The sequence below is a fragment of the Diabrotica undecimpunctata genome, chromosome 9 (genome assembly GCF_040954645.1).
Source record: "Diabrotica undecimpunctata isolate CICGRU chromosome 9, icDiaUnde3, whole genome shotgun sequence".
NCBI lineage: Eukaryota > Metazoa > Arthropoda > Insecta > Coleoptera > Chrysomelidae > Diabrotica > Diabrotica undecimpunctata.
In genome coordinates this window covers 126,142,554-126,154,275 of record NC_092811.1, presented here as the reverse complement: position 1 = coordinate 126,154,275, position 11,722 = coordinate 126,142,554, and the positions used below count along the sequence as shown (strand labels likewise).

At 35.3% G+C, this 11,722-nt stretch overlaps 1 protein-coding gene across 1 annotated transcript; it reads right to left on the bottom strand.

Moving 5' to 3' along the window:
* Nucleotides 1–3,620: 3,620 nt before the first annotated feature.
* LOC140451312 (uncharacterized) lies at nt 3,621–4,115 on the bottom strand. Its single transcript, XM_072545060.1, has one exon. The coding sequence runs from the start codon at nt 4,113–4,115 to the stop codon at nt 3,621–3,623; it is 495 nt and encodes a 164-aa protein (XP_072401161.1).
* Nucleotides 4,116–11,722: the final 7,607 nt, after the last annotated feature.

Genomic DNA, 11,722 nt, shown 5'->3' with positions numbered 1-11,722 from the left:
GTTTTCATATTTTTTATATTTTGTTTGTAATTATAAATTTTATGTTTATTTGAGAATAAGCTACAATTATTGATTATAATGAAAATTAAAATTTTAACTCGATTTTTTAGCATCGAGTTAGAATCTATGGAGTAGCTATGAGCATATTAACGTGTGTATTAAAAACGGCGTAGGTAGGCGTGGCTAACGATGATACCAATATGGCGGTGGGATCATGGCCGGACACAATAATATTAAAACTACTATAAAAATATGACTAGATATTCAGAAGATTTAATCATAATCTAAAAAAGTGCAATACATTTTTAATAAACTATGATTTATTTATCCCGCGGTAAACACTAAAAACACGATATATTATACATAAAGATAAATTAATACAGTCAAATACTATTAATTTATTCTTTGAAGTACGGGCCATTACTTTGTTTACATATTTGTATACTTACCTGTAGAACGTTATTCCTGAAGATTTTTTATTAACATTGCTTCTGCTACTGCAACTACGTCGAGAACAAGAAACCATTATTATGCACTATCACAATATATTATTACAGTTTCTATAAAAGTATTATAAAACTAAAAATATTCGAAAAACAACAAACGTAAACAAACATATACGATCTGTCAAAAGTGTCAAAACAATCTTAACAATATGGCCGAAGTGAGGTCGTTTTTAATCACGTGATGCCCTCTCCATAGATTCTAACTCGATGTTTTTTAGGCAACAGCATGCTTATGGTTGACACAACTTTGATAATTTTTTTTTAAATATCTGCTTATAATTGCACGGTATTTCTTTGTTATTGTAGCAAAAGGTCAGTTCGTAATAACTCAGGCTCCTAAATTCTTCTTCTTCCTCTAATCTTCTAAAGAGATTAGACAGTTCTTTAATACCCTTTTCATAACCAGGTTTATTGTTTCGACTTGTTTGTTTTTGTTTTTGTACTAAATCTTGTTTTTAAACGTCTTTTATTTGGGATCTATTTTACTTTATTTTATAGTATGCTAGTTATTTTTTGTTTATTTGGTACAACTTTCTCCTATTTCAGTCTTGTAATTTGAATCTTTTAATCTGTCTAATATTTCCTACTAAAATATTGTAATTTGTTGGTATCTCTGTGCCTGTATACTTTTCTTTATGTTTATGAAGTTAATTTCATTACAGATAGGGTAAAGGTTACAGTGATTGGCCACTTAATCATTGGAGTTTGATAAATGTGTAAGGCATTAATTTGTATTAAAAACCATATATTTAAATGATACACTAAATATTAGACTAAAGTATCCTCTTTATTACTCCGTATGTCATTTATTGTTTAAAAATGTTTAATATTTATAAAAAAAGTTTTATTCTTTCAAAAGTAGATTTTATAGTGATTGGCCTAATTTTGATAATGATTGGCATAATAAGTAGATAGTAATTGGCCACCAATAAAAGGATAAGTTATCCTAGGTACCTACATATTTTTCTTATTTATGTAGGTATCCTACATGCGTTATTTTAATTTTGGTTAAAAAACTAAAAAACCTTAAAAAATTATATATAATTTTATTGATCAAAGACGAATTTGGTTTCAAAAATTTTTAATAAATGCCAGAAATTACAAACCAATTACAATGTTATCAATGTTTGTCAAAACAAACGTTACACAAAAAGTTCTCCATTTCGGAGGATAACATCTTATTTTTGGAAATACATTTTATATGGTATGTTCTGGAACCATTTGAACATTTTACTCCATATTGACTACGTGTTATATTATTAACACACGTATAGCACAGCCCAGTGTATATAGTTTTGTTCTTAAATGGATTAGGAGCAGATGGTGTAATAATAACCATATTCGTGTTAATGATTCCATCTTGACTGTTGTCACTAAACAGTTTTCTTTTTGTTTATTCTGGCACAACAGTAAGACAACTTTGGATGTTTTCAGGTCTATCTTGGAATTCCATTTTTGGCAAGGTTTCCGTTACGTTGAGTAAAACATCACCATCGTCTGTGTGTACTACTTTAGATACTTCCTTGGTTGCACCGCTATTAACACTCACATTTGGAGAATATTTCATATTGGGATCATTGTTTTCTATATCACCTGCTGTGCTTGTTACGGCTTCTGGGTCTGTATTATTTTTAGAAACAAGTTTAACGTTAGTGTTGTTTAGTGATCTTTCTGTATAATTATGTTTAGGCTTTCTTTTTGTTGCTGCTTTTTTTTAGTCATTTGTTTTCCTTTTAGTTCTTTTTTGTTCAACCTTTCAGTCTTACGTTTCTCCTTTTTCATCTCTAGTTCTTTGTTTATTGCCATTTTTTCTTTAATTGCCTTTTTCCTAACGGAGGAAGTCAGAACAAATGGTAGTTTCTCCGTCTCTCTTTTTCCTTTCCTTTCAGGAGTTTTCGGCCAAATAACATAATCGCTGATTGATGAAGACGACTTATTTAATAAGACGTGTTCAGAGGCGAGCGATGAAGTGCTAGGCATTTGGTTGTCGAAGCTAGTATTTTCTTCTATTATAATAGGAATATTTTCAATGTCAAACATTTGCTCATTTAGGATAATTTACGAAGTATGCTTAATAAAACCCTCATTTTTTTCATCCTGTAAATTTCTGATTTCAAGAGTTAATTCTGGCTTACAGATTTCAGATTGGATCGTCCCATGGAATTGGTCCGTTCCTCCTTGCTGCTCTGTATCTTCGCCTTTATCCATATCTTTCAGTTGATCAGTATTAACGGATAGACTTGCCTCCAAAAATACTTTATAAACATAATACAACGTCAAAAAATCGGAATTATGTGCATCACTTTCAACAAAGTTTTTAAGCCTTTCCATTTTTCCTCTCCAACAATCTTTTTAAATGTTTCGAATGTAATTTTACTGACTTCCGTGTCTCTATCTTGTTCTTTTGTCTTGCCAGTGCATTTGGAATAATCAATTGCAGATACATTCCAAGGGAAAAGCCCACAGGCACGAAAACCATTTCCAATATTTTCTGGTTTTATATTATCAACTACTGTTTTTAAAACTGCAGCAAAATTGTCCTTTGTTACAATTTCAGTAGGGTGCTCTCTCCGAAACTTTAATACAGCACTTTTCCATCCTTCTTTTAAGGGCTTAAAGACGGACACATCTGCAGGTTGCAAGATTCGAGTCGAGTTAGGGTACAGAGCAATTAGAATTATCTGTAGCTTTGTGCATAATTCGCTTATTTCATAGGTTAAATGTGTGCTGTGACCATCGACGAACAAGGCTATTGGAAATTTGATGTTATTTTTGCTTAAGTAAGGATAAAGAATGTTTCCTATATATTCGTAGAACAGCTGATTTTTCATCCAACCGTTATCACCGTATCCAATTGCCCAGGTATCAGGTACAGATTTAACAATTTCAGCTGGCAGTCTTTTGTAAGCATAGATAATCATAGGTGGGGTCACAACACCACAAGCTGTAATGTGATGTAAACATCACTGTGATATTGTTTTTTGAATGATGTTGTATTTCATAAACGTTTTTCGCTCCTCTTGGTGCAAGAACTTTTTTGTTCTTTGGGCAAAGCCAAAAACAGGTTTCGTCTCCATTGTAGATTTTGCTGGGATATTCAAGAATCTCAAATAATTATTTTTCCTTTAAATAGTCTTCTACACTAGTAAACCAGTTTCTTATATCTGCTTCGGCTACAACTGAGCTAGCTGCTGTCATTCCTTCTGCGGTTCTTAGAGTTATATTTGGGTGACGTTTTAGGAAGGAGTGATACCATCCTCTTCCTGGATGGTTATCTTTAAACGGATTTTCTCTAGGGGCTGCGTCAAGGAAATATTTTACATAAGCTTGAATGTCTTCCATTCTACGAGGAAATCCTTTCTTGTAGGAGGTCAAAATCCATCTTTCTAGAACTGCTTCTTCTTCTGAAATTAATACTGGGTGAGGTCCAAGAGAAACTTTGTTATTAAATCTGACACTTGACCGGAACTGAAGTGTTGCTCGAGGAATCTGATATAACTTGGAAGCTTCTCTTTGACTCATACCATTTTCTATAGATTCTAAAGCCTTTATTATATCTTCTTCTTTATATTTTTTTCGGTAAGAAACACCTTCACAGACCTTTGGCATGTTATAACTGAAAAAAAAAGGATTGCGATAGTGATTGGCCACATTGAAATATAGTAATTAGCCTACGGCCAACGACTGTTTACTCTTAGAATATTTAAAGGCAACAATAAGAATAATGTAATTTAGAGTGCCCATTTTTATGGAAAACAAATTATATCTGAAAATTTATTTTAGAAATTTATCACAGTAATTGGCCGGCCGGCCAATAACTGTTTATATACCTAAATTATTGATATAGTTATTGGCATAATAAATTCGCGCGTTTTTTTTATATAAAAATGTTTGGGGCCTAAAATTTGATCAGTTAGAACCTTAGTTTAATATATCATGCTAAATTATATCTATATCTACAACGATTAACTTTATAATGGATCAAAAACAAGTGTACAATCCTTAAGAAATTCGTAAGATTTTACCTGTGAACAACTAAACTGGCGACAGCAAGAAGTAACCAGACCTTTTAAGCACTTTATTGTGACTGTAGCCAGACGAAACTTTAGGTGAACATTAAGCGACGTTGTCAAAATTATTCTGTAGATTTGATTTATTTCAGTAACAGCAGAGATTCTTAATATTTATAAATTTATGTTAACATGGCCAATCACTATAGCATGGCCAACGCCTGTATCATTTACCCTAACTGGTTCAAGTATATCTGCTGGTAATATCTAGGTATGTAGGCCAGGTCAAGATAATTATACCATCATACATTTATTTTTCGTTTCGTACCTTCAAACCATGTTTTCTTATCGTATTCTACTCTTATCCGTTAAGAATCTGTGTATTAATGGTACCTATGATGATACTAAACTAAATTTTAGACGATAATACCCTTTTATTATAGAATTTTTCCTACGTAAATAGAAAAGAATAAAAAGCTTGTATTTATGAAATTCAATTATGAGGATCTAGCAGTTCAAGCAATAGAACTGTCATAAAAAAATGAAAAATAAATTACTTCAAATCATTTTGTCCTGATAGCCACCTGCTATTCACCAGCGTGAACAAATTAATTAAGCGATCGTGATTACTACAGTACCTACTTTGTTTTTTTATTAAATTTGCACTTTTGGAATCCAATTAATCGGGTACCTACTGACTTACTTGATAATTTCACTGCTTGCAAGAGCAGCTATCACCAATAAAAACAAAAGCTTAGCGTACATCTTGATTTGTTTTAGTTTCATTTATTATTTTTTGACGTGACAACGTCTTAAATTAGGTTGTGGCTCGGAGTCATTCATGAAAAAGTGTAACGCCCGCTCACGTCTGTTACAGTGAGTCACCGAACGAGAGAGAGGCCCGCCGGACCGGCGAATGCCTTGCGTCTCTCTCCCACTCAAACATGATCGGTCCGCTGCGCGCGCAGCACTAGAGAATTAGGCGCGTTGAATCGGTGCGTGCTTCCGTGCTTGTGTCTCTGTCTTTCTCGAGCGTTCTTGGCGTTCAAGACACATTACAGCAGAAACACTTCCTTTCATTTCATATTTCTCCTATCATCGTCCTATCCTCAACAAAATCACTCAAATAGAAATTAGTTAAGTTTAAGTTTACATGTACAATGTTTTAGTAAACAAAATATATTTCTATAGTTAAAATTTGTGCAATTCTTATTTTCATTCAATTCCTTGTTCCTATTGTGCAATTTAATAATATTCATATCAATAAATATTCTACCGAGAAAAAGACGTTGTCACGTAAAATCTTCGCCCGTAAAACCGACTTTACAGGCAACCAATTTTTTTTTATTATATACAGTTTGAGATTTCTTGATTATTATCAAAATATCCCCGATGTAGAACAAGTTATATCAAGTAGTAAGTACTTGAAATTGTGATTACACTAAGTACTTTTTTATTATTATTTTACACTATTTTTTTCTATACTAAAAATACCCTTACTTTACGTCAGGATACTTGAACGAATCTTTTTTAAGTTTCGCAATAAAATTACTGTTTAAAACTTATCAATTCAAATTCAAATAAATGAAGTAAAAATCTTTTTAATAATGAAATTACGATTCACCCAACACTGTCTAATTATAGTAAGTGTTATATAGAAAATACAAAAAATATTTTATATGGTGGGCTAACTATTAAGAACATAGAATAGAATAGAAATTTACTAAAATTACATAAATTGTCAATATTACAAAATCAAAGATAATAAAATATACAATCCATTGCACAGTTTAAATAAATTTCAAATTGCATAATAAAACCTTGCGAACTAATAAGTTGCTAAACTTAAGTTGCTGCATGTGATACCCAATTATATATAAAAATACTGTAGTTACTTGTACCTAAATGTGCGGTAATTTCTTAATTATTCGTTAACAATCTCTTTTACTGAATAATATGGTCTTTCAGATAGATAGGCTTATTTCAATTTACGGAACTTAAGAAAAGAAGTTGCAAAGGGGGACGGTTGTATAATTTTTTACCGAATATAATATAGATTTCTTTAATAACTCAGTGATCGGGATCGGTAAATACACATCAAAGGTTAATTTCTGGTGGAGTAGTCATGATTAGATCTTGCTGGAAAAACATGTAGGTGTTTACGAATTAAGCAAACAGTTTCTAAAATATATAAAGAGGGAAGAGTTTAAATCCCGGGATATTTGAAGTAGCTTCTACAATGTGTTATTCTAGTGAGGCCAAAAAGTTACCGTATTGCTCTTTTCTGTAATTTAAAAATAACATCAGATTGGGCAGCTGTACTAGAATCGCAAAAAGGAAGACCATATTGAAGATAACTCGAACAAATTTTCTTACTTAACAAATCGATATAAATAGACCATTTAAGGTTGCTGTCTATAAAAATGCCAAAAAATTTTACAGAATCAACGATACTGATCTTAACCACGTTAATCACGCTCTCTAAAAGTGAAGACGATTTACAACATATGTTGCACCAATTTGATATAACCTCCAGAAAATTAATGTTATTATCATCGTCATTGGTGCTACAGCCCTATAAAAGAACTTCGACCTTCCCAAGTCTATTACGCCAGTCAGCTCTATCCATTGCCAACTGTTGCCAGTTTGCTGCGCTTATTTGTCTACCATCCTCATCTACACTATCCCTCCATCTGAGTTTTGGTCTACCCCTACTTCTACTTCCCACAGGTTGTGACATAAGGATTCTCCTAGGAGGGTTGTTCTGCTGTGATCTTACCAGATGTCCTACCCATCTTAGTCTTCCTATCATTATAAAAGATACTACGTCTTTACCACCAAATATACGTTTATATCTGTGGTATATCCCGTAGTTGTACCTCCTTCTCCAAACACGATTTTCACAGATGCCACCAAATATTCTTCTCAGGATCATTCGTTCAAATATAAGCAGGAGATTTTCATCTGCCTTGGATGATGTCTCATCCATAGCTTCTCATATGTCTACTTAGTCCAAAATAGCATTTGTTTGCTAGGATTATTTTTCCCTTGATTTCTTCCGTCATGACGTTCTCCTTGGTGATCAGGGAGCCTAAGTATGTGAATTTGTCCACTACTTTAAAGGTAGAATTATCAACCGTGAATTGGTGGCCGATGTTTCTGGCTCTATTGTTGGGTGTTGATGCCATTACCTTAGTTTTATCTTCATTTACTTGCAGGCCCATATTTTTTGAGGCGTTTGGCAAGGTGGTATACATTTAACTTATTAAACTGTTTATTCGGGCTGTTGGGCCGTTGTCTTCTGTTGAGATTTGTTCTCGACGTTTCGCCAACACTAGGGGTTGGCATCTTCTGGAGATGTTGATGCTTCGCTTGTAAGCAGAAACTGACGACGCGTTGTACTACGGAGGCAATATTTATAATTCCCACTCGCCTCCCCTCCACTGGTTTCGGCTTGAGGGGGCGTGTCGTTGTTTATAGTAGCTTTTCTATCTCCGTGTTTGGCGGGAAGGGCGTTTGTGGATTTTAATACTGGTATCCATGTTTTGTTGATTTTTAGTCCTTCTTCTATCCTATTGAAATTGTTTGGGTGCTTGTATATTTCCACCGCTTCCCGATATAACCGTGGGTAGTACTGTGAAGTTTTGTCCAGCATCTGTGTTTCTTCAAATAGTATTCGATGTTCTCCGCTTCCCAAAGCGTGTTCGGCAACGGCAGATTTGTCGATATGTCCTAAACGACAATGGCTTTTATGTTCATTTATCCTGGTGTTGGTGTGTCTTTTTGTGGTTCCCACATATACCATTCCACATGTGCATGGTATTCGGTATACTCCGGCCGTTGCTAATGGGTCGCGTTTGTCTTTTACCGATCTTAAACAATCCTTGATCTTCTTTGTAGGTCTGAAGATGGTCTTTATGTTGGCTTTCTTGAGTATTCGCCCAATTCTGTCCGTTACCCCCGATATATAGGGCAAGAACGCTTTCCCTTTACATTCTGTTTCTTCGTCCCTTCTTCTAGATACGTTGTTCATCGCCTTGTGTATTTCTCTTCTGGTGTACCCATTAGAGGTGAGCGCTTTTTCAATATAAAGAAGTTCACTTTGGAGATGTTGTGGTTCACAAATTCTCTTCGCCCTCTCTGCCAAAGTTTTGATGACACCTTGTTTTTGGCTAGGATGATGATTTGAGTTCCTGTTTAGGTATCTGTCTGTGTGTGTAGGTTTTCGATACACTTTATGTCCTAAGTGACCTTCCTTTCGATTTACTAATACATCCAGGAACGCTAGTTGTTGAGCGTTCCTGGATGTATTAGTAAATCGAAAGGAAGGTCACTTAGGACATAAAGTGTATCGAAAACCTACACACACAGACAGATACCTAAACAGGAACTCAAATCATCATCCTAGCCAAAAACAAGGTGTCATCAAAACTTTGGCAGAGAGGGCGAAGAGAATTTGTGAACCACAACATCTCCAAAGTGAACTTCTTTATATTGAAAAAGCGCTCACCTCTAATGGGTACACCAGAAGAGAAATACACAAGGCGATGAACAACGTATCTAGAAGAAGGGACGAAGAAACAGAATGTAAAGGGAAAGCGTTCTTGCCCTATATATCGGGGGTAACGGACAGAATTGGGCGAATACTCAAGAAAGCCAACATAAAGACCATCTTCAGACCTACAAAGAAGATCAAGGATTGTTTAAGATCGGTAAAAGACAAACGCGACCCATTAGCAACGGCCGGAGTATACCGAATACCATGCACATGTGGAATGGTATATGTGGGAACCACAAAAAGACACACCAACACCAGGATAAATGAACATAAAAGCCATTGTCGTTTAGGACATATCGACAAATCTGCCGTTGCCGAACACGCTTTGGGAAGCGGAGAACATCGAATACTATTTGAAGAAACACAGATGCTGGACAAAACTTCACAGTACTACCCACGGTTATATCGGGAAGCGGTGGAAATATACAAGCACCCAAACAATTTCAATAGGATAGAAGAAGGACTAAAAATCAACAAAACATGGATACCAGTATTAAAATCCACAAACGCCCTTCCCGCCAAACACGGAGATAGAAAAGCTACTATAAACAACGACACGCCCCCTCAAGCCGAAACCAGTGGAGGGGAGGCGAGTGGGAATTATAAATATTGCCTCCGTAGTACAACGCGTCGTCAGTTTCTGCTTACAAGCGAAGCATCAACATCTCCAGAAGATGCCAACCCCTAGTGTTGGCGAAACGTCGAGAACAAATCTCAACAGAAGACAACGGCCCAACAGCCCGAATAAACAGTTTAATAAGTTAGACGATGGCCGTGAAAGCCTAACGCAATGGTATACATTTCTTCTAGCTTGCGTGTTGTGCGGGCAACTAGATCAACATCATCTGCATATGCCAAAATTTGAGATGATTTATTAAAAATGTTTCCTCTGCTGTCTATTTGGGCATCACTGGTCGCCTTTTTTAAGGCTGTGTTGAAAAGGAGACACGCCAGCGCATCTCCCTGTCGCAGCCCAACATGCGTTTCAAATGCCTGTGATTGTTTGCCCTGTTTTTCGACTTTGCAAACAACTTTACGCATTCTAGCCTTAACCAATCTTATCAGTTTATCGGGGATGTGGAATTCATCCATGGCTTCATACAATTTATTTCTTAGGACACTATCATAGGCCGATTTAAAATTAAAAAACGAAAAGATGGTATGTGTCGATATTGAATTCATTGGTTTTTTCCAATATTTGCCTTAGCACAAAGATCTGGTCTGTTGTTGATCGACTAGGCCTAAAACCACTTTGATATTCGCCAAGAAGCTCCTCTGAATATTCACTCAGGCGACCATATAAAATACTCGAAAATATTTTGTATGCTGTATTAAGGAGGGTTATTCCTCTATAGTTTCTACATTCTAATTCATCGCCCTTTTTATGTAGCGGGCAAACGATCACAATACACCACTCTTCTGGGATTTGTTCTTCATTCCAGGCTCTCAGTATGATTAGTCAGAGTAGCACCTCCACATTTAATAAGTTCCGCGGGTATACCATCACTTCCTGGAGATCTATTATTTTTTAGGTGTTTTATTGCATCCCGTACTTCCTGAATTGATGGAGGCTCCAATGGTGTATTGTTGTTTGCTCCTGGGGGTGGTTGATTTTGATCTTCTACTTCGATAGTAAGCAGTTCTTTATAGTGTTCCACCCACATTTTCAATACTTCTTCTTTTGTATTGAGTATATGCCCCTTATCATTACATAGTCCGATCCTTGGTTTAAATTCTTTTCTTGCTTAATTTAGATTTTTATAGAATTTTCTTGTTTGATTTTCCTTTTTTAATGCCTCAAGTTCTTCCAATATTCTATTTTCAAAAGTTCGCTTTTTTCTCCGATGGATGTACTTCTCTACTCTTCTGAGATCTTTATATTTTTGTTCTTTTTCTCGGGTTCTTCTTTGCTGCATCAGTTTATATGCATCGTTCTTTCTTTTTGTAATGTCCTCGCACTTAGCATCGAACCACTCATTGCGTGGTGGTGGTCTTTGCGGCCCTAGAATTAATGTTAATTTCCCCAAAAATGACAAAATGCATGGTTACAACAGCAAATTTACTAAGATGTAAATTGGAGCTAAAAGGTCAGATAATAGAACAAGTGATGGAGTATAATATCTAGGCATTACATTATCTAGCTACAGATAACTCGAAGAAGTGGAAGATCAAGTGAATAGAGCAAACAGAGCCGCAGCCTGCCTGAATGAAACAATATGGAGAAATGAAATTATCGGGAAAAAATGAAAGGCAGAATTTACAAAATAGTCATCAGACCAATAATGACATACGCGGCAGAAACAGAACCTGACACAGAAAAGACATAAAGGATATTAGTAATATCAGAGATGAAAACACTTGAAATACTTGAGAAATTGATGGCAAGACCTTATTTGACAGAGCTAGAAGTACAGATATACGATGTAGATGCAACGTGAAGAACATCAAAAACTGAGTGAGAAATAGAAGAGTAAAATGGAACGATTGTATAAGCCGAATGACAACAAATAGAGTAGTAAAGATGGCAAGACGGTTACCCAATAGGAAGACGATCAGTAGGAAGACCACGGAAACGATGGAATGACAACTTACTGGGGGCACATTAAAAGACAGACAGATTCATGTCTACATAAAAAGAAAAAGAAGAA